General features: G+C 44.9%; 2 protein-coding genes across 3 annotated transcripts; one reads left to right on the forward strand and one right to left on the reverse strand.

Moving 5' to 3' along the window:
- Positions 1 to 554: 554 nt before the first annotated feature.
- LOC115738322 (DNA-directed RNA polymerase III subunit rpc6) lies at positions 555 to 2,216 on the forward strand. 2 transcript variants are annotated; one of them, XM_048284214.1, is made up of 3 exons: positions 555 to 705; positions 809 to 1,010; positions 1,413 to 2,216. In XM_048284214.1, the coding sequence occupies exon 3, from the start codon at positions 1,429 to 1,431 to the stop codon at positions 2,125 to 2,127; it is 699 nt and encodes a 232-aa protein (XP_048140171.1). In that variant the 5' UTR covers positions 555 to 705; positions 809 to 1,010; positions 1,413 to 1,428; the 3' UTR covers positions 2,128 to 2,216. The 2 variants fall into 2 exon arrangements, with proteins under 2 accessions (XP_048140171.1, XP_048140170.1); XM_048284213.1 differs by having other exon boundaries at positions 555 to 1,016; positions 1,421 to 2,216.
- Positions 2,217 to 2,399: 183 nt separating this feature from the next.
- On the reverse strand, positions 2,400 to 19,590 carry LOC115738321 (UDP-glucosyltransferase 29-like). Its single transcript, XM_048284212.1, has 2 exons — positions 18,579 to 19,590; positions 2,400 to 3,095 (listed from the first exon to the last, which is right to left on the reverse strand). Exons 1-2 carry the CDS (start codon positions 19,194 to 19,196, stop codon positions 2,409 to 2,411), a joined length of 1,305 nt encoding a protein of 434 aa, XP_048140169.1. The 5' UTR covers positions 19,197 to 19,590; the 3' UTR covers positions 2,400 to 2,408.
- Positions 19,591 to 23,331: the final 3,741 nt, after the last annotated feature.

Raw genomic sequence — 23,331 nt, forward strand, 5'->3', positions numbered from 1 at the left:
TCATTTAATTTTTTTCTTCGCTTTTATGTTTTCCCATTTCCTTTTTTTTTGCTTTTTTGCTTTTTTCATACCCTTCCTTCTCGCCGGTGGCGAGTCTTAGGCGATGGCCGGCCACCGGCAAGGGCGGCCCTCGCTTGGGCGAGGCGGAGGCTATCCACACCTGGGCAAGACGAGGCCGTCCAAGGACAGCCCTTAGCTCGCCCGGGCAAGGCCCTCACCGGTGGGCGATTAGCTACCGACAAGAAGGGAAAAAAAAGAAAAAAGAAAGAAAAAATGAAAAGAAAGAAAAAAGAAAAAAATAAAAAATGTAACTTACGAAAATATCTTTGGTCAAGTTTTTTTTTTGTTGAAATAATTAGGGTACTTTAGATCTTTATTTAAAATAAAGCCTACTTTAAATTCTTATTTAAGAAAATAAGGGCATTTTGGACTTTATATGAAATTTTCCAGTTTGAAGTATGGTGTTTATGAAACGCCTTTTCTTGATTTTGGGTTCTTCATCGACTCTCGCCCAAAGGGAAGAAGGCCCAGACGTGCCGACCCAAACCAAGAGGAGAGAAGGGTTTTAGTTCCAGAGCAGAGCACTGCGAGCTCGCGCTGTTGTCACGCTTACTGTAACTGTCGTTGGTGTCGGCCTCTCCAAGGGATCTTCTCCTCCTCGTGCTTCCATCTTCTCCCGTTCTTTCCGCGGAGCCGCCGAACATGGTATGCTTGGTTCTGTCGCTTGGTATCGTGTTTAGTGATTCGTGTGAACTCTGATGGACGATGGGTTTTCTCTTTATTGACCGAATCCATTCGATCCGTGCAGCCTCGACCGGATGACGACTAGCCCGCCGGATAGCGGGTTCAGGCGGCTTTCACGACTTTCACCTTCTGCCCACGCGGAACTCGATCGTATCGCCGATCCACTCCTCAGCCGAGCTCCGTCGCCTTGGGCGGTCCCGCTGTTTCATTCGGCGCAGCTGAGCCCGAGCTCCGTCGAGATTCCTCCCCCCGCCCAATCGCTCCCCAATCAGGTTCCCATCTTCATTCTTTCACTGTTCTCCAGTGTGTTATCAAGAAGACAGGGACCTTTTTATGCCCCATTTGATAGTTTGATCACCAGCCGATTGTCTGTTTATGAATTCTTGATTGTTCAGGACTCCGATTTGTACATCTGTTGACTGGTTTGAACTATTACTACGCGAGAACCATATCTGTAACTGGTTCACGATGTTAAATTTTGTGGATTGATTTAGTTGTAAGAATTTTCTAGTGGTCAATACGGTGGTGGATTGTGAGAATAATCTCGAATTAGTGATCAGTTTCCAGACGGGTCGTATAAATTCTCTGTTTTTTTCAAGATTAACGTCGTTTTGCAATCGGAGGGAGCAATTTTTCTCCTTTGGTTAAGATAACAATTTCATAATCTTGTGTTCAGTGACAGCGATGAGCAAAAGGAAGCGACCGGACTCGAAAGCTCCTGCTCAGTCCATGACTGAGCAAGAGAAGATACTCTACAATCTGATCCAGAGCAAGCAAGACTTGGGCATCTGGTCGAGGGACATGAAGCGGGAGACCAGGCTCCCCGACAACGTCGTTGATAAGTCCCTCAAGTCCCTTCTCGGCAGAGGTCTGATCAAGGAGGTGGTCAATGTCCAGTTCAAGGGGCGGAAGCACTTCCTCGCCTCCGAGTTCGAGCCCTCCCCGGAGATCACCGGCGGGCAGTGGTACAACGACCAAGGGAGCCTCGACTCTGAGTTCATCAACTTCCTCAAGGACCAGTGCCTGAAGCACATCAGGAATCTGAAGGTCTCGACGGTGGACACCGTCGCGGACGCCGTCCGGCGGTCCAGGGTCCTGAAGGACGACTACTCGAGCCAGCAGATCGGGGACATTGTGAGGGCACTGGTTTTGGACAACGACGTGATCGAAATGAGGAGCAATGGACTTGGGGAGTTTGCTTCCATCCCGACTGGTAGGGTGTGTTACAAGTGCAGGAGGTTGCCCGATGCCACGAAGGAGCACAGGGTGGGGGCAATGGCTTCAATACCTTGCGGGGTGTGCCCGCGGATAGCCCACTGCACGCCCGGCGGCATCATTTCTCCGACGACTTGCGAGTATTATCGTAAGTGGCTGGATTTTTGATGGGCTAGTTTTGGATTTTCACCTAATGGGAACTCCCAGAACATGACCACATTGAGATGGATACCAAAGAAATTGACGGTTGACCATTAGATTGTTCGTCATCGGAGTCATATTTTACACTATGGCTTCTTTAGTATGTTCATCTTAAGGACGAAGTACCAGAAAAACAGGACAGTCATCATCATCATCGTCAGTTGGGTACTAGAATCCTATGATGCTCTTCCCCCCAATTCCTCTTCCTGCAAACTTGCAAGAGCTCGTACACAGCCCCATCGACCTCTTCATCGCCTTTCCTTCTTATGATACCTCTCATCTCCCTCGCTCTCTGCCTCACTCTCTCCCCCGCCTTGTCGACCATCACATTCCTGATGCTCCTCGCCACCTCCGCTCTCCGGATGTTCCGTCTCGTCCCTCTTCACCTCTGTGCCCACGCCCACCTCCTCCGCCACCCTTGCGTTCATGGGCTGGTCCAGGTGCATTGGCATCGCGATGATCGGGACCCCGAACCTTATGCTCTCCATCACTGAGCTCCATCCGCAGTGGCTCACGAACCCACCAATGCTCGAGTGCTGTAGTATCGCTGCTTGCGGCGCCCACCCTTGTAGAACCAGGCCTCTTCCTGCGACTCTCTTGAGGAAACCTTCTGGCAAGTGGCATCTGCTGTTCGCCTCTGCGTCTCTCTCCCCGTCGTGAAACCTCACGACCCAGACGAAGTTCACCTTGCTGGCCTCCAAGCCATGAGCTATCTCTGTCATTTCCTGCTTCGAGAGGAAGTACTCGCTCCCGAACGACACGAAGACGGTTGACTTCTCTTCCCTGTTGTCCAGCCAGTCCAAGATTTTGGATTTTTCACCATCTTCAAACATAGTATCTTCCACAAGCGGGCCGACGGGGACCACCCTCTTATCTAGCAAGAACGATAGGTAGTCAATATACTTTCCCTCGATTTCCCTTATACCCTTGATAATTGTCGCGACCTCGCCTTCGGCCTCCCGCGGAGGGTCCGGCGGGTTTAGAGGTATTGCCATAGATCAATGGCGTGGACTCTCCCAAGTCCTACCTCGCGTGACATTGGATTTCTTTTTACCGATTAGCAAATTAAAATGCTATTAAGAGTCGCCACTAGCCTATTGGGGTCGGCTAGAAACCAATCGAGACACGGGAGGGTTATCTCGATTCCTACGCAACCCGAGCTTCTAGGTTCGGGGACTTGTTTACGCTAACTAGATAATTAGCGCCCTTTCGGTACCTAACCAGTTGATATTCCCTAAGGTGACCACACATTCTGCATATCATTTTAAACTTATCGGGTATCTAACCAATACTAAATGATCATGCATAATGTATTTTCTGTCATTTCATGCAATTACCTATTATCCTTAACCTAACAATATAGGAAAAGCGATTAACGGGCAATTTTTCAAAAGACGGTGTTTTTAAACACTCAATCGGATAAATATGCCAAATAAAGATCGGGATAAGCACATGCGGACCAAATCTGTGATGGCGATATTTAAACAAACAATTTCGACGCGAAGGTCGAATTACAACGATTATCGGATCGGATTGGACATCGATCTTCAATCAACGCCAATTTTAGGCTTAAAATTCACATTAGGGGTAAAAAGGTCAAAGAAACCATTTTTCTAATTTTCTGAAATTTTTCTGATTTTTTTTTTTGAATTTTTATTTATTTTTTGAATTTTTGAATTTTTTATTATTTTATTAATATTTTATTATTTTATTATTAAAGGGAACCGGAACCGGGTCCGGGTTCTCGGGTCCGGGCTTGGACCGGGTCTACGGCCTGATCCCGGCCGGGAGAGGGAACCGGAGTTGGCCCCGGGCCGCAAAAAAAAGCTCGGGCCCACTTTTCTTTTTGACCGAACTAGGCCTAAATTCCTTCCGGCCCAACCTGCAACACCCAAGCCAGCACAGCCCAAAGAACCCTTCTTCATTTCGCCCACACCAGCCCACTCGAGAAACAACACAAATCAGGCCCAAAATATTATCCTTTCTTTATTCTTCACCAGCCCATCCGATCACCCGAGTTCCTCTTCTTCTTTTATTTTTTTTTTTTTTTACGCCGGCCCAAATGCGCCAACCTTTAATTTGCCTGCCCATCTAACCAAACCAAATGCATGTCATTTTTCTTTCCTCAGCAACCCATCGCACCAGCCCAATGTAGTCAACAAAAAAGAAAAAAACGTTTGATGACCCCATTACTCCTATTCATCATCTTCTTCGCGCGGCTTCCTCCGTCTCTTCTGCAACCGAGACGGCGACTTTGCTCTTCCGACGCCAACGGGCTTCGCCGCTCGCCTCGTCACCTCCAAGACTCGATCATCGCGCCGGCGTGAGGTTTCGTTCACCGCACCGCCGGGATCCATTCATCGCGCCACTGCCACTATTCATCGTCTTTTCACACGACGTCGCTCTGCAGCACCGACGGTGACGCCGCATTCTCGACGCCAACAGACTCCCGCTCAGCCGCTGCACCTTCCGGACTCCTACACTCGCACCGCTACGCTCACTCTAATTTGCTCGCCCGCTACCGGATGGTTGACGCGGGGGTTCGCCAAACACGTTGTCGTCTCGTCGGACCGCCACCATCCGGAACCTGAGCCTCCTTTTACTCACGTTGGCATCGTCGCTAGTCCGTGTTCGTGTACCGCACCACTCACGTACGCGTCGTCACCCGTTTGCGTCGCTAACTCAAGCCTCGGCTCGCCTCCGTTCGGGCTTGCGTCGCTCCGCCTTGAACTCGTAGCCACCTCCGAAACTCTCATTCAACCACCGATTTGATTCATGGGCGCCAACTACGTTCAAATTCCCGATCCGCCTCCGTTGCCTCGGCCCGAACTCGAGCCGCTTTCGTTCACCTTCGCGTCGCCTCGGTTCAGGCCTCACTTCGCCTAAGTTCGAGCTCGCGTCGTCTCCGTTCATCCTCTTTTGCGTCTGCACCCGAGACAGACCCGCGAATGCGTCCGTTCATCCAAAGTGCCCTCGCATTCGGTCGCGACGGGCAGAAATATGGTTGGCGTCGGGCCGGCCTTCTTAGACGGCCGATCGTCCCAAACGACGATCCACGGAGTATGACAAAGTAGGTACAGCAGACTAACAAATGATATAGGGGCTAACAAGCGCGAAGTGAGTACTATTCTGCGCGAAAGTCTATGGCGAAAGCGAGGGTATTTCGTTGAGAACGTGGGCTGGTCGCAAATGAAAATGTGAGCAAGGCAAGACCGAAACAACCGTTCAACTTCGGACAACAAACAGTAAGCAACAATGGAAGTGAACTAACTCGATACCTAGGCTGAAATTCACCGAAACCCAAGGCTCGCCGGTCCGAGAAATCAAAGTTCTCGGCCCGGCGAGCTCTGGGACCGAAACGGGGCAACCAAACCCGAGAGAGCACACCAACCTTTTCGTACGAAGTCGTGGGTTCGCGAGTGAGTTCTCGGAAATCAACTGCTGTGCTCTCCCTCTTTCTGAGCTTCCTCTGAACCAATCCCAATCCTCTCTGTTTCCTCCCCTTTTTTATTTGGTCGTCGAACCTTTCTTCCTCGAGCCGAACGAACCAACCTCCAGCCTGCCCTTCTCTCTTTCTTTTTAAGCTCACTTTGCCTCCTTCAGCAAGTTTTATTATGTGGCTGGGGATTAATCTCATTTGGATGTGGACGTGGGTGAAAGAAGACCAAGGGAGAGAAGTGAGATGTGATGGTGTGCAGAAGGTGACGTGAGAGACAAACGTGAGTGGACTGAGAAAAAAAAATGAATAAATGAGAGATGGACTTTGGGGGAATGTGAGTTGAAGAAGATGGGCTGTGGAAAAATAAGAGCAAAAGATGGGCTATGCCGATTAGGCGCATGCGAGGAGAAAGAAAGCTAGGCTCGCGGGAAAAGAAAAAGGACTTGGGTGGGCCGCCGGTACAAGCCTGTTCGCGGGAAAGGGGAGAAAGGGCGGGCCGAGCTTTGCCCGAGCGGGCTTGACCGGCCCGATCCGATTTTATTTCTTTTTCTTTTCTCTTTTTTATTTAAAAAAAGAAATAAAATAATAAAATAAAATTTGATTTTTGATTTTTTTTTTCATTCTATAGTACAACAAGAAAATATGCATATTCAATAGCTCATCATTTCATTTTTTTTATTTTCTCTTTCTTTTTTTTTTTTTTAGTTATATATATTTTTTACTTTTCTATTTTGCAATAAGACGAAAATAAATTAGACGTGTCATTATTTAATAAATATATATATATAACACGGGGAACGCCAAAATTAGGTGTCAACATTTGCCCCTCTTGGAATGGGAGCTCGAAGAGGTTCTATTCCAAGACGAAAGGACACCTAATTTTGTCGATAAACTAACCCGACAGTGCTTGGGAAGAACCGCCAAAGCAACTATCGAGACCAAAAATGGGGAGACTCGCTCGGAGAATATGCTCCAGGGCTCCAATCCTCTTAGTACCTGCGCATGCAAGGTTAACTGAAACAAACAAAACTTTGGGACGATCGTATAAACGATACGGGCTTAGTCCTCAAATGGAAATGGCACGACCGTATAGACGATACGGGCTTGGCCTTCACTTGGCAATGCGTTTGCTCCGGGCTTTAAGGCTCACCGGACTTGAGGGGACTTGCTCGGGGAACTAGCTCCGGGGCTCATGCCTCTCCGTACCTGTTCGGGCAAGGTTAGCTCAAACAAACACACCTTTGGGACGACCGTAAAAATGATACGGGCTTGGCCCCAAAGGGAACGACACAATTCACGGTATTTTGACCCGTGAAAAGGCGATTGAAAAAGTCACAGTTCATGGTATTCTGACCCACGAAAAGGCTATTTTGAAAAGTCTCAATTCGGGGTCTTTGACCCGTGAAAAGGCTGTTGAAAAGTCACAGTTCAGAGTTTTTGACTCGTGAAAAGGCTATTGAAAAGTCTCGGTTCAGAGTCTTTGACTCGTGAAAAGACTATTTTGAAAAAGTCACGGTTCGGGGTCTTTGACCCGTGAAAAGGCTATTTTGAAAAGTCTCAATTCAGAGTCTTTGACTCGTGAAAAGGCTATTTTGAAAAAGTCTCGGTTCGGGGTCTTTGACCCGTGAAACGGCTGTTCTGAAAAGTCTCAATTCAGAGTCTTTGACTCGTGAAAAGGCTGTTTTGAAAGTCTCATTTCGGGGTCTTTGACCCGTGAAAAGGCTTTTGAAAAAGCCACGGTTCGAGGTCTTTGACCCATGAAAAGGCTGTTTTAAAAGGACTCGGTTCCCCTCAGCATTGTATCTGCTTACACGAGTGAGGAAACCCGCTTATAGAATAGGCATCGGGAAGCTAAAGTTCATTTTACCTATCCAAAAAGGTTAGCTCTAACAAATAATATGCCAACGGGGAGAGAGTGCTACACGGGGCTGAACTTACACTTCGGCCTCTGGAGTACATTCTCTGGATTGCACGGGGCAAGCTCTCGACCTTAGTGCTTGCATGTCGATCGGAACTCCGCCAATGAACATCTGTGATATGTTTGCTTCATAGCTTGAAACTTGTCGCCAACAATCGAATCGCTCAAGCCAAGTTCCTATGCAACTTAGGACTTTCGAAACAATTTTAGAATGATGCACATATGGCATTAAATGCATGGGCAGATAGAGCTACATCTACTTGCTGGGGAAGCTACTTGGCACAACGTGATACCGAAAGCTTCTCATTCGGTTAGATGACATCGCTGACTATTAGACTCCATGGGGAAAATTGATTGAAGGGAGAACTGTCATTCCCGAAAATGATAATTAATTATTATTATTATTTTATATTTTTTTTTTGATGAAAACCTTGATTTAGGAAAGACAACAATTTTGCTTCATGAAAAGGATTTATTGAGCATGCCAAGCTAAGATCCTTAATTTGAAGGGCTTCTCACACACTCTCGTTGGGGAATATTTCTTGATCCCGATCGCTCACTTGGAGGTTTTTGGGACAAATATTCTCGAGACCTTGCACTCTTTTCGTGTCTAAGGTTTTGGACATATTCGCAATGCATACATTATTGATCAATCTGAAAGGTCTTTCGGGGACCGTAATGTTGGCTTGGTCATGGGCTTACACAAGGGGTTTCTCCCGCTTTGAGGCCACCCTAGGGAAATATTTGAAATCACTACCTTCACCGGGTTTACAAGTCAAGAACCTGGAAGATAAGACGAGAAATGATTGACTCCACTCCTTCAAGCGGTAGCTTCTTTGTAAAGTCTTCATGTCAACTCGAAACATCCCAATCGGAAGAGTCTTCGGATGGGTTGTAATGTCGATTTTGGAAGGCTTATAGGCTCTGATGACTTTTTTTTTTTTTTTTATGGGATTTATGAGTTGGTGACCATCTTGGTGTTTTTACCAATCTCGCTCCATCTGGGGAAGCCATCCGACTGCGGGGATTACAACCCGCCTCAAGAGTCCAATGAGCTATCTGTTTTTGCTTGGCAAGAAAAGAGTTTTTCTCTATATTCTGCATTTGTTTCTATTCGAGGTAAGCTCAATGCTTTTCTGCATTTGGCCTTTTCCTCTTTGGGCTTTGGCCTTGCTTTTACTAGGCACTTTGCTTTTTTTTTTTAGCCCTTTGATTTTTATTTTCCTTTTTTTTTCTTCTCTTCTTTGCTATTTTCATGAGCTCTCTGGACTCTCGAGACATTTCACATTAACACCATGATAAATCACTTGTCTTGCCCCAATTTGGGAATATGATCACCACTCTGGTTTAGAAATGAATGATTTCGGGCTCAACTTGGGTAGCAAATGGTATTCAGTGTTTGGATAGAGAAAGAAATGCTCTTCTTCATTTTGGGACGCTTCGAGCCTCCATAAAGATTCACCTGAAGTTACCACACAAAGGTTAACGCAAGTGAAGACAATTAAATCTTTCTTACCTTTTCTCCAATTGATTTTCAACTACGATCTTCTACATTTGCCCCGATGTGGGGTGGTTCTTGACAGGGGTATTTTGAATTTCTCCTCACTAAGGCTCAAAGTGGCTAGCAAGGGATATATTGTGTATGGGAAAAAGAAGGAATTGCCTCTCATCACTTCGACCCATATATACATTGCGAATGGATCCTCTGTCCCAAGACACGAATTTTGTTCTCACTTCACTCGGTCTTAGAGTGTATCGGGGGTGTGTTTAGGTGGGGCTTGCCTTTCATCCTAAGCACTCTCACTTGGCAAACTCAATGCCTCCGCTTCACTCGGCAAAATCATCTCATTAAATGAACCTGCGGGAAATTTCAATGCAAGATGCATGTATGCATGAATAGACACACCGGTTCGGTGAACGTGAATTTTTTTTGAATGAGCTGAAGCATGAACTCCAACTGTACTAATGATGAGATTTTTTTTTAATGCTTTACGGATTGAACATTTATTACGATCTAGCTAGGGACGAAATATTTGAGCAGCCATGTGTCTTGCAAAAGCTTTGGGAAAAGGATACTTACCCGATCCATGCTGGAAGGCTAATCCTACAATCCGTAAAGGAAATCACGTTAGTGAGTATCCTTTTTGGAAATGACAACTTGGAACGATACAACGTTACACTTTTGTCTACACTTTCGGGGATTGATGGTTTCTCGCTCGTTCGAGTTCGTCTCACCATTCTTTTGGCAAACCCCTTCTTTACCTTTCCGCTTGTAGCTCTCTCCTTGTGAGGGAGTTTCTCATATGATTTCTGCTTTCCTTTAAGGGACCTACCTGTGGCAATGCGATCCGGTAACCCTGTCATGAATAGAAAGAAACATATCATTGCATGAATTTTCATGAATTGAAGACTGGAAACGATACAGTATTACCCTTCATTTGGGTCAATTTTCATACGGCTGAAAGCGCATCTTAGCTTGACCTCACAGGTCACAATAATGCATGAACGGCTTAGAGGAGCACGGAGCTGCTAACATCATCCTGCTGCTTTATCATCTTAAGGGATAACTTTGAGGATATGCGATGTCTTCGTTGTATTCTCGCCTTTGATGAAATGCTCGATCATCTGCTGGAGAATTGACTTCACCCCCAATATATAGTGGTGAGCGGATCCAGTTGTTCCAATCATCTTCACATGTGCACAGTGTTAGAAATCGAATTTCGCTTCTCTATTTCGGTTGTGAGAATAGTCCAACCCTTTATCTTTGTTGGCTCAGCTAACTTCTTGTTGTTGAAGTTCCAACTCTCATTGTTAGGAAAGGAATCTTCTCGGGCAGATTGGATGTTGATTCGTCTTGGGCTTGGCTACACCGGATGTTGATCCGCGTCGACTAGCCGATTCGTCATGTTTGCTCTTCTAATGGCTTCATCCGAGCTTCTTAGGTAATTCTTCAAGTTGCTTGAGGAATGAAATATCTTACGGGATGCCTTGATTCCTTTTTTTTTTTTTTTTTTTTGTTGAAGTATCATCCGAGACCTAAGTGAAGGCGTTCGGGCAAACCTATTGACTTCGAGTGTCCACATTTCCCCGCTAATCGTAGGCTTGTTTTTCCAATGTCCGCATCTCCTGTCGGATAGTCAAAAGCATGTTAGATGTGTGATTAAAAGGGATAAACTGGAATCGACACCGAGCTACCCTTCGCTTTGATTTCATCTTTTAAGGTGCTTTGCACCTCCCCTTTTGTCAACTTTGCCATTTTGATGTTCTGCACTTTTCCTTTACCGGCTTTGCCACTTGGCGGCAATGGTTGAATGGATCAATAGCGCCCAAGGTTCAAGTATTGTCCGAGATTCCGTAGTCATCCAGGTTAACTCCTTTAAACTTTGTTGAGAACTGGATTGTTGAAGCCATCATTATGAGGGAACATTGATTTGGGTTGTATTCTCGCCTTTTTCTGCAAAAAAAAGGGAAGTACAAAAAGGTTTTTATTAATCTTTATACAATATATACATTGATGCCGACCGCGGGGATCGAACCCGGGGCGCTCGGACCGTTGTCACTCCCCATGCCACCAGGCCGCGGCGCTGTTGGCGTCCTTGAGGTGCTTTGCTTTTTATTTAAGCGCTAACTCTCGGACGACACGACTCTTGATGTTACGTCGGACGGCCACGCCTTGTACTAATCTCAAGTCAGTTGACAATTCCCTATCAAGAATAAAATAAACTCATGTTATAATTGAAATAATTAAGGGTAAATTGGAAACGATACAGAGTTACCCTTCTTCAAGCTCGCTTGAGTTTTGTTATTCCCAACCCGAAACAACTCAAAAATCCTTTTTACGGCCTTTGGGGGTACCGCCTCCAAGTTGATTTCCCCCATACTTGTTTGGTAAGGTATCCATGCACTCGACGGACGGATGAGGAAAAAGATACCCTCATGTCTGGATTTTCTCCTTTCCATCTTTGGGAGAAAGGGCTCATCAACTATTTTGCCTCGTTGTGACATGACCTGCCGATTGTCGCCCTTTTCAATGGATTGCTTGACTTTGACATTCTAGCTCCAAACATTAATTGGTGGGTAAATGCTTCTTTTGAATCCACTTGTTTGCCGACAAAGACATGCTTTGCCCTCAAAGGTTGCCTTGTAGTGAAATGCTCCCGCATAGAGTCATGAATGGATTTTTGCTCATATCTTGTTCCTTTCATCGAACTTGTTATAGCCGTAAAACTCGTTCTCAAAAGAGAACCACTGGAATCTAGCTGTACATAAATTTGATATCCTTCTTCATCACATAGACGATATCCACTATTCAACCAGTATAGTGAGTGATCTCGGTGGAATCAAATTTCAAGGGCTTCAACACCTCCTATTCGATCTTCTTGGACAAATCAGGCTTTATCCTTCTCGATTGCTATTTCTTCAGCGGCACATCTAAATTGGTTACCGAAGCACTTCGCCCGGGTTCAGCCCCGGCGTATTGATGCAAGACTGGGTGATCGCATCTTAATTTCCTCGGAGAAGATTGACCAATCTAGTGGCTTCTGTTTTCTTGCAATTCCGCCCCGATCTTGGCCTCTCTGACACTGTCTGCATTACCCAAACTTACCACCACTGTCAACTCTATCGTCGATGGTTTCGACTCCTCATGGTAGTTCCATTTGAACTTTATCTCATTTGGATTCTCGTTGTCACTATCCGAATTTGAAAAAATCCATCCTCACGAATCCGAGTCACAAGTGCTTTCATCACGATCATATATGATGTCATGGTTAATTTTCTATGCTCATCGCTCGGGCCATTCTTCGTTTTCACCTGCGTGAGCAGAAATAATGCGTTAGCTTGCATTTCGGATGAATTCAACTTTGGGAGCGAAATACTCCCTTCTATCTTGAGTAGATGGCTCGGCTCGATCGTCTCTTCCACGTAGGATGCATTGTCACTATGGTTGAGCACACTCATTTATCTGCAAATTGAGAGATAGAACAAGTCATTTCATATTCTCAATTGAGCTAAGTTTGAAACGATACACCTTGCTACCGAAGTCAAATGATTCTTTCTTATCCAGATTCGTTGGCGAGAGTCATCGCATCTAGAATAGGCTCTTCGCTTTTGGTGAATGTCTTCCGGCTGAGCATCCTCATTCTAAAACTCTCCACGGATGTCGTAGCACACGGGATGGGTTTTTGGACCTTTGGCCGTGCAAGACTACGATTGCGTCGGATCGTCGTCGAGGTCCTCGTTCTTGAGGGCATCGATGCTGGATTATTTTTGCCGGTGGATCGTGGTTCGCGGCATGACAACCGCATACTTCATCTTGAAATCGGGAAGTCCGAGGAACTTAAACGAGATGACATCGGTCCAATTATCCTTGAACAACGCGATCCCCTTGGTGGGGACTGTGGATGGGCTACTTCAGCTCCTCCATAATCTTCCTCTTGGGATTCAAGAAATCAGCAACGTCATTGGTCATTTCCTTGGAGAAAGCTAAGGAGCGAGGAGGGAACTTCTACGGCTCGACTCGTTGCTTCAGCTCCTTGGTGGTATCAACAGAGATAATGACCTCATTGTGGATTGGTGCCAATTTCTCAAACATTTCGGACTCCACTATCGTGGCCGTCGTCACGACTTTTTCATTTGTCATCTGCAAGGAAATGTGTATAACACGTCATTCTGAAAATGAATTCAAACGATAATTTGGAACGACACATCCTTTTCCCCGGATCAAATGATCTCGTCACGCTTGGCGTCTAGGGGTTGCCTCAATGATCGGATCCATTGCCCCATTTGACTTTTGAAACAGTCTTGGGTGATTACATCTTGTCGGACTCTTCTAACAAGGAGGATTGATATTATCCACATGGATGGATGCGCGTCGTGTCATCCATCGGATCTTTTGGTTTATGTTAAACCTTTCTTCGTTTGAGTTGAGTGACCATGACAATTCATGTTCCCGACCTATTGTGCAGTTTCTCCTAATTAAGAGCTTCCTACATGGTAAATACAAAATAGATCAACTGTTCGCAATGGTTTAGACTAAGAACAGGAACGAGATATATCATTTTTATCCTCTTTCGTCCTTCGTCCGAAAGGTCTTAACACCAGGTGCTCCATTGAGTCCGTCTAGCGATCCTTTTCAAGTTTGAGCATCTTCGGCTTTTTTAGGCTCGGAGGTTAAGGCCACTTTTCCTCAGTAGGAGGGCTAGCCATCACATTTGAATCCATGTTCATCACCTCCAAGCGGGTGATCATATGATATCACTATCTTGTCCACATTTAGTTTGTTTTACTGCACATGCAAAAAGGGGACGATATTTAGCATATAATTCAGAATGAGAAAGATTAGGAACGACTTCCTTTTTATTCACACGTGGGCACGATTGCTCCTCCATAGTGGCTATCCTCTACTATCATCGGAATAGGTCCGTCTTTCGGGGAGTTGCTCCAGATTGGTTCTTCTTGTCCATTTCGGCGCATTGTTCGCTAACCAACTTTGGCTTGAAAAACAAAGAGGAATGAGGCTTTCCCATTCTGCCGAACTGGATGATAGGTCATCAACTCGTTTGGAAGTGTGGCCTTCACGTTCTCCGCCCAATTACGGAATAAACACAGGTTTAACATCTCGGGCATCACTTTGCGACACAATCTTTGCATGGTCGGTTAAGAGAATCTCAAAGAATGATCTTTATTCATATCCTACAAGGGAAAGACAATAATGTTAGCTCCTAGAAAGAGAATCGATCTTTCAATGATATCGCCCCTTATATGAAAATGAGGCGACGATACCCGCCCCGCAATCTCAATCTAAAGGCATTCGGTACTTCACTACAATTTCATTGTAAGAGGATATATCATTAAAAGATCGTTCACGATTATCAATAGGATGCCCATTCAATTTCAAAAATTTAACGCACACAAAATGGCATCAATTTTGAAAAATTGCTTCAGGATAATCCTTTTGCAAAAACGACATGAAAATTGTGACAAAATGATTTGTTCATTTGAAATTTACTCTTCAAATTCACTACAAAAAGTGATCGCCAAAATTTTTCAATTACGTACTTATACCATGCGGGGCATTCAATTGATTTTCGCGAACTATCAAAAATAAAATTCGTAGTGGACCAAGGAAATCTAAAATCAACTCACAGTGGGTGGTGAACGGTTCCTGTTAATGGCATTGACATGCGTATGCTAACAATGAGGTTCGACATATAAAGGGTAGGGTAGACTAATGACTAAAGGCTCCCACCACAACGAAATGATGTACCGCCCCCAAAAAATGCCGACAGCATAATCGGGTCGGGGTACACATTTCGAGGTGATGAGCGGGATCAGAAATAATTGTGCCATTTGCGGACTTGCGTATGGCCCAATCTATTTCTGATACCTCCTAAGGGTTTCCTGGGGTCGCGATCCGGGTTTGACCACTGGATGTGTGTGCAAAAAGTGTTGTGTATGAAAAACATGCATAGCGGGGTATATCAAACATCGCTTCTATATACAAATAGAAAACATACATTCCTACGACTCCCCGCAAAACAAATATGTTAACAACCACTCCGCCCCTTATGACTCCCAACCTACAAGAACATCTAATTACAAAATTAGCAGATTAACCCGATTATTTACCAACACAGTAAAATGGTGATCAAGTTAGGAAATAATCAACTAGTTATTACGGCCTAAGTCTACATAGATTTTTAACCTAATTTTCCCCAGTGGAGTCGCCAAGTCGTCGCGACCTCGCCTTCGGCCTCCCGCGGAGGGTCCGGCGGGTTTAGAGGTATTGCCATAGATCAATGGCGTGGACTCTCCCAAGTCCTACCTCGCGTGACATTGGATTTCTTTTTACCGATTAGCAAATTAAAATGCTATTAAGAGTCGCCACTAGCCTATTGGGGTCGGCTAGAAACCAATCGAGACACGGGAGGGTTATCTCGATTCCTACGCAACCTGAGCTTCTAGGTTCGGGGACTTGTTTACGCTAACTAGATAATTAGCGCCCTTTCGGTACCTAACCAGTTGATATTCCCTAAGGTGACCACACATTCTGCATATCATTTTAAACTTATCGGGTATCTAACCAATACTAAATGATCATGCATAATGTATTTCTGTCATTTCATGCAATTACCTATTATCCTTAACCTAACAATATAGGAAAAGCGATTAACAGGCAATTTTTCAAAAGACAGTGTTTTTAAACACTCAATCGGATAAATATGCCAAATAAAGATCGGGATAAGCACATGCAGACCAAATCCGTGATGGCGATATTTAAACAAACAATTTCGACGCGAAGGTCGAATTACAACGATTATCGGATCGGATTGGACATCGATCTTCAATCAACGCCAATTTTAGGCTTAAAATTCACATTAGGGGTAAAAAGGTCAAAGAAACCATTTTTCTAATTTTCTGAAATTTTTCTGATTTTTTTTTTGAATTTTTATTTATTTTTTGAATTTTTGAATTTTTTATTATTTTATTAATATTTTATTATTTTATTATTAAAGGGAACCGGAACCGGGTCCGGGTTCTCGGGTCCGGGCTTGGACCGGGTCTACGGCCCGATCCCGGCCGGGAGAGGGAACCGGAGTTGGCCCCGGGCCGCAAAAAAAAGCTCAGGCCCACTTTTCTTTTTGACCGAACTAGGCCTAAATTCCTTCCGGCCCAACCTGCAACACCCAAGCCAGCACAGCCCAAAGAACCCTTCTTCATTTCGCCCACACCAGCCCACTCGAGAAACAACACAAATCGGGCCCAAAATATTATCCTTTCTTTATTCTTCACCAGCCCATCCGACCCGCCCAGTTCCTCTTCTTCTTTTATTTTCTTTTTTTTTTACGCCGGCCCAAATGCGCCAACCTTTAATTTGCCAGCCCATCTAACCAAACCAAATGCATGTCATTTTTCTTTCCTCAGCAACCCATCGCACCAGCCCAATGTAGTCAACAAAAAAGAAAAAAACGTTTGACAGCCCCATTACTCCTATTCATCATCTTCTTCGCGCGGCTTCCTCCGTCTCTTACGCAACCGAGACGGCGACTTTGCTCTTCCGACGCCAACCGGCTTCGCCGCTCGCCTCGTCACCTCCAAGACTCGATCATCGCGCCGGCGTGAGGTTTCGTTCACCGCACCCGCGGGATCCATTCATCGCGCCACCGCCACTATTCATCGTCTTTTCACACGACGTCGCTCTGCAAGACCGACGGTGACGCCGCATCTCTCGACGCCAACGAGACTCCCGCTCGGCCGCTGCACCTTCTGGACTCCTACACTCGCACCGCTACGCTCACTCTAATTTGCTCGCCCGCTACCGGATGGTTGACGCGGGGGTTCGCCAAACACGTTGTCGTCTCGTCGGACCGCCACCATCCGGAACCCGAGCCTCCTTTTACTCACGTTGGCATCGTCGCTAGTCCGTGTTCGTGTACCGCACCACTCACGTACGCGTCGTCACCCGTTTGCGTCGCTAACTCAAGCCTCGGCTCGCCTCCGTTCGGGCTTGCGTCGCTTCGGCTTGAACTCGTAGCCACCTCCGAAACTCTCATTCAACCACCGATTTGATTCATGGGCGCCAACTACGTTCAAATTCCCGATCCGCCTCCGTTGCCTCAGCCCGAACTCGAGCCGCTTTCGTTCACCTTCGCGTCGCCTCGGTTCAGGCCTCACTTCGCCTAAGTTCGAGCTCGCGTCGTCTCCGTTCATCCTCTTTTGCGTCTGCACCCGAGACAGACCCGCGAATGCGTCCGTTCATCCAAAGTGCCCTCGCATTCGGTCGCGACGGGCAGAAATATGGTTGGCGTCGGGCCGGCCTTCTTAGACGGCCGATCGTCCCAAACGACGATCCACGGAGTATGACAAAGTAGGTACAGCAGACTAACAAATGATATAGGGGCTAACAAGCGCGAAGTGAGTACTATTCTGCGCGAAAGTCTATGGCGAAAGCGAGGGTATTTCGTTGAGAACGTGGGCTGGTCGCAAATGAAAATGTGAGCAAGGCAAGACCGAAACAACCGTTCAACTTCGGACAACAAACAGTAAGCAACAATGGAAGTGAACTAACTCGATACCTAGGCTGAAATTCACCGAAACCCAAGGCTCGCCGGTCCGAGAAATCAAAGTTCTCGGCCCGGCGAGCTCTGGGACTGAAACGGGGCAACCAAACCCGAGAGAGCACACCAACCTTTTCGTACGAAGTCGTGGGTTCGCGAGTGAGTTCTCGGAAATCAACTGCTGTGCTCTCCCTCTTTCTGAGCTTCCTCTGAACCAATCCCAATCCTCTCTGTTTCCTCCCCTTTTTTATTTGGTCGTCGAACCTTTCTTCCTCGAGCCGAACGAACCAACCTCCAGCCTGCCCTTCTCTCTTTCTTTTTAAGCTCACTTTGCCTCCTTCAGCAAGTTTTATTATGTGGCTGGGGATTAATCTCATTTGGATGTGGACGTGGGTGAAAGAAGACCAAGGGAGAGAAGTGAGATGTGATGGTGTGCAGAAGGTGACGTGAGAGACAAACGTGAGTGGACTGAGAAAAAAAAATGAATAAATGAGAGATGGACTTTGGGGGGAATGTGAGCTGAAGAAGATGGGCTGTGGAAAAATAAGAGCAAAAGATGGGCTATGCCGATTAGGCGCATGCGAGGAGAAAGAAAGCTAGGCCTGCGGGGAAAAGAAAAAGGACTTGGGTGGGCTGCCAGTACAAGCCTGTTCGCGGGAAAGGGGAGAAAGGGCGGGCCGAGCTTTGCCCGAGCGGGCTTGACTGGCCCGATCCGATTTTATTTCTTTTTCTTTTCTCTTTTTTATTTAAAAAAAGAAATAAAATAATAAAATAAAATTTGATTTTTGATTTTTTTTTTCATTCTATAGTACAACAAGAAAATATGCATATTCAATAGCTCATCATTTCATTTTTTTTATTTTCTCTTTTTTTTTTTTTTTTAGTTATATATATTTTTTACTTTTCTATTTTGCAATAAGACGAAAATAAATTAGACGTGTCATTATTTAATAAATATATATATATAACACGGGGAACGCCAAAATTAGGTGTCAACAATAATGATCATGTCCAAGGACCGTTCAAAGCACTGGAACACTCGTTCCCGATCCTTGATGCCGTTAGCAGAGCACTCCAGCAAGTTGGTGAACTTATCGAACTCGTGATCGTGAAGATAGATCCCCGGGTATGGGAACTCGACACCGGGCTTCATGTTAGCGTGGTTGACGAAAGCGCACATGGTCGCGCTCGTGCACAGGAACTCGACTGCTGGGATGCCCAACGACGTGCCGATCGCCGGCGCCCAAGGTTGGAGGAAATCGTAAACGACCAAATCCGAGACGAGCAGCCGCAAGATGCCGGCAAACCCGGGGCTCGACGTGTCGAAGGCCTTCTTGAGAGTTGGCATGAGGTGCGGAGGCAGTGTCTTGGTGGTGTGGTTGCGAGGAGGAAGCTCGGGCAGCGAAGGAAGATGAAGCTCGACGAGCTTTATCTTGCTGAAGTACTTGGTGCCCGCGAGCTTTGGCTTGACAGAGGCGAGGTTCACAGGCGTGGAACAGAAGTAGATGTGGATGTTCCTGTCGGCAAACCGCTTGGAGAGCTCGAGGAATGGGGAGATGTGGCCGTGAGCAAGCCATGGAAGCATGAGAATGCTCGTGAACGCGCCTCTCTCCGGGCTCATTTCTTGCCTTTTGTCTGGGTTTGTTCACTTCTGCTTCAGGGTTGATGTTCAAACAAGCGTGCGTAGGTTATAAGGGGGAAGAGGACGGCGGTTCAGAGGCTAAGTTCTCTGCATGAGGATGGATGGGCACGAAACGTGGCCGAGAGGCGAAACGTTTGTGGCGATGGAGATGCGTGGAAGCAGGTTCAAAGGGCTTAGTGTCACTTGCCTGCTTGTCTTCTTTTTTTGAACCTTTTGGTGCCATTTGGAATTTGCTAAATTTCCATGATAATATAGCATGGTCATCCGGAAGGATCTGATGCTAGATATGTTGTAATTAGCGTACAATTTAAATGACGTGACGTGTTGTAAGTCAGGCTTAAGAATAACTAGGTACCCGACACGTGCAAAGCGCAGGCATGCTGAAATTTCCATGATGTTCTGGTGGCGGTACTTTGGTGTAAATTCCACAACGAAGCAGTTGTCGAAGAAAACATCCTAATATATTTTCATGATGATGAAACAATCCTAATCAATAAAGCATCTAGTTATTTGTATGCGGGTGACAACTTCGGAAAGGAAATGAACAATGATGTCCGTGACTTCGCACTTATATAAGTTTGACTACACAACTATGGCCCACAGCAGTATATTCTTTGATGTTGTCGTACATTATGAAGATAGTCTTGTGAATCTTCCTTGATATGCTTAGAAGCTGAGATGCATATATTCTCAAGGCATTTGACACGGGGAATTATCAGACTCAGATCCTACGTCTAATAGATGGGCCTGTTTGGTTTAGTATTTGACGAAGGGATTTTGAGAAAATGCAAATATTGTTGGGTTAAAGGCATTTTCCAAAATGCAATTAGTGTTTAGTAAAATGTATTTTAAAAACACATTGGAAAGTAACTTTGATGTAAATGCTATTTGGTGAAAAATACACTTTGTAAAGTATTTTTACTTTTTGAAAAAAAAAATGGCGATCAATGGGCTATGGTGACAGCGGTCGGCCATAGTCGGCGGCGACGATTGGTGGTCGGTGGGCGGAGGTTGGCGACAGAGGTCGGCAGGTGGCGGTGGGGACAGCGACGGCGGCAGCGGCAATGGGAGACGGTTGGTGGTCGGTGGGTGGCGCGTTTAGCGGCTGCGGTTGGTAGGGGTCGGTGGTCCGTGAGTGGTGACGGTGGCTGGCGGCGGTCAGCAGCTGTGGTCGGCGGCAGTGGAGGTCGGCGGTTGGCGGGTGGTAGTGGTGGTCGGCGGGTGGCGGCGGGTGGCAGCGGGCGACGGCAGGTGGAGTGACAAAGTTAAAAGAAAAAAAAAATAGTTGCATTTTGGAAATGCAACTTTCCAAAGTACCTCAAGAGGTATTTTGGGCTAAAGTCTTTAGGGGCCTTTGGAAATACAATTGCATTTTCTTAAAGTTGAGCAAAAAATAAACCAAACGCTATTTGCATTTGGCCTAGGGACTTCAAAACCCCAAAGTCCTTTGCAAATGGTGAACCAAATAGGCCTTATGTTTAGACTCGGATGCAAGTCATATTTATAATAGCTAGTCATCCGGCTTGGATTCGACACATTGGAAAGTATTAATTTTAGATAGTCCTGCTAATTAAATATTACAACAAGACATCTTCATTGATTGGGAAAGACGAGATTATTTTCCAAACGAAGAACTATACTTATGGAAACCCGGATTTGGATTGTCTGGGCTGCCAAATCAATGGGGGAATTTGATAAATCAATTTCAACCGCTACTCAATCTTCTTTTAGCAATTTTATCTAGAGGGTTGATTGGAGATTGATCATATGAAGACTATTCAACGGGTAGATTGTAAGTGGAGGAGTATAAAAGGAGATCAAGGTGCTGAAGAGCAAAGAGTATCAAGAATCTAAATTTCCAAAGTTTGAAAAGAGCTTCGATCTTACACTTGTCTTTGTTGAACTTCAAACCGTAATCTTTGAGAGGTTCTTGTAAGAGTGATTGCATGAGATAGTGCGATTTCTCAACCAGAGTATCATCACTCATTGTAACCAATGAATGATTAAATAGTAGAATTCAAGTAACGGGTTGTTAGCGTGGAAAGTTGACATAGGCTTGATCCGAAGCTGAACCTCCATAAACATCATGTGCAAGTTTCTCTATCTCCGAACTTCTACATACCGCATCTAATGATTATTGCATACATGTGAATCTAAATATATTGTTGTTCATGCACTAATTCGAACTTGGTTGTTTAAATTCAATGATAAATTATCAAGCTCTTTGAAATCACTTATTCACCCCCTCTAGGTGATTCTACTAGCTACATCAGTAGGAATAAGCACGATTCCAAGGTAGAATCATGAATATGAGAAGGAGTCCGGATCTAGGTTCCAGGGATATGCAAGGCTTGTTCTAAGTCCCAAAAATTGGAAGCTTGTTCCGACGGGATGAAACTTGGAATAAGTTTTTGTGATTTTCTTGTTTTATATATTTGCGAGGTTCCGTGATGTTTCATGGTGTCCAATGATTAGTGTTTAATTTGAAACCACTAGTCTAAGCGTCCATTTTCGGCAATATCTATGACTAAGATATTTACTTTGTTAATATCTCATATTCTTTATTTGTTTAGATATGAGTTGTGGTAAGTGAATTATAGTAGCAAATGGTGGTCATTAGAAAAAATGATTTACTACGATCGATCAATTAAAAATACATGTGGAATCCGGGTAGACCTTAGAATCTATGATAGGGTAGGTTCCGGGTTTCGGGATATGTGAGATAGGTTACAAGTTTCAAAAATTAGAGAATCGATTTAGACGTGTAGGTTCCGGATTTCATGCGAAACTTAGACCAATCGTGGCGCTCACCCCTACAACGAAATAGGGAGAGAGAGTTAAGGTTAAGGTTTGGACATGAGTATTTTTGGAGTAAATTCCATAGCAAATATGACAATACTTTATCTACTATATGATTAACAGTTTATTCCGTAAGGGTTGTTGGAGAAATATCTCAAAAATCATTTTGATGATTTCCAAACTATCCTTTGATATTTTATTTACCTTCGGTCGTGCAGATATTTATTTTACAAGGCTAAGGAACACTTTATGGCCATTGGGTAAAAATCATGTAAAGGTCGAAACACTTTCGTGAAAACATTTGCCGAGGACCTCAAAAGATCTGGTCATCACATATCTGATATTGATACTTGTAAGATCAAGTTAAACAAGGAGTATAAAGTCCATACATGCTAATGTTTCGGAAAAATCGGCTGAAGTTAACCTTGCATGTGGGAAAAGGCCAACATGAGTATTTTTATCTTCTCGGGAACAATACACTGCTCTGTCAGTATAAAGCGTAAAGCTGTTAGCGCGGAACAACACGTTAGCATCTATTTTAAGAAAGTCCTGTCTGATCTTGAAAAAGATCCGGTCACCACATATTTGATATTGAAGCTTGAAAAACCAAGTCAAACAAGGAGTATAAAGTCCATACATGCTAATGTTTCATAAAAATCGGCTGAGGTTAACCTCGCATGTAGGAAAAGGCCAACATGAGGATTTTTATCTTCTCGAGAATAGTACACTGCTATGTCAGTATAAAGCAAAAAGTCGTCAGCATGGAATAGCAGGTTAGCACCTATTTTAGGAAAGTCATATCTGACGTTGAAAAAGCTACTCTTACGTAAGGACAAGTTGTCCCATCGAACTCCAATGGCTCTCCTACCCCTCCAGAGATGCTCAAATAACTATTTTGCCAAGGCTTATAAAAGGAAGAGGTCGTGAACGCCAATGAGTAATCCAACCAATGCATGAAAATCTGATTGCTCTTCCAAGTGTTGCTCTAGAATTTATTCTAGTTGAAAAGCTTAAGTGTAAAAGATGTTGTGATCATCTAATAGCCTTGTAATCATGCAAAACAAGTGTACATCCCCGAGTAGTGAGGCTATATCAAAATAGTGTAATCTATTGGTGAAAGATTAGCTCACATACCGATTGTAACTTGTGAGAGAGTTTACTAGTACGTTCCAGCCCGCGTTGTGGCTTTTAGTTGTGTAGAGTAGACGTAAGCTTGGTATATAAATCGAACCACTATATATCTAGTGTGCCAATCTTTTCTGTTGCATATATCTGCCTGTATACACTCGGATACTGTTTAGCGAAATATTTGCTC

The sequence above is a fragment of the Rhodamnia argentea genome, chromosome 8 (assembly GCF_020921035.1).
Source record: "Rhodamnia argentea isolate NSW1041297 chromosome 8, ASM2092103v1, whole genome shotgun sequence".
NCBI lineage: Eukaryota > Viridiplantae > Streptophyta > Magnoliopsida > Myrtales > Myrtaceae > Rhodamnia > Rhodamnia argentea.

Excerpts from the sequence above, each read along its gene's own strand:
- LOC115738322 (XM_048284213.1), top strand. The coding sequence starts at position 1,429 with ATGAGCAAAAGGAAGCGACCGGACTCGAAAGCTCCTGCTCAGTCCATG.
- LOC115738321 (XM_048284212.1), bottom strand. The coding sequence starts at position 19,196 with ATGAGCCCGGAGAGAGGCGCGTTCACGAGCATTCTCATGCTTCCATGG. Across the intron at positions 3,096-18,578 it reads AACGGTCCTTGGACATGATC|ATTATCAAGGGTATAAGGGA; the intron begins ATTATTGTTGAC and ends GAGGTCGCGACA.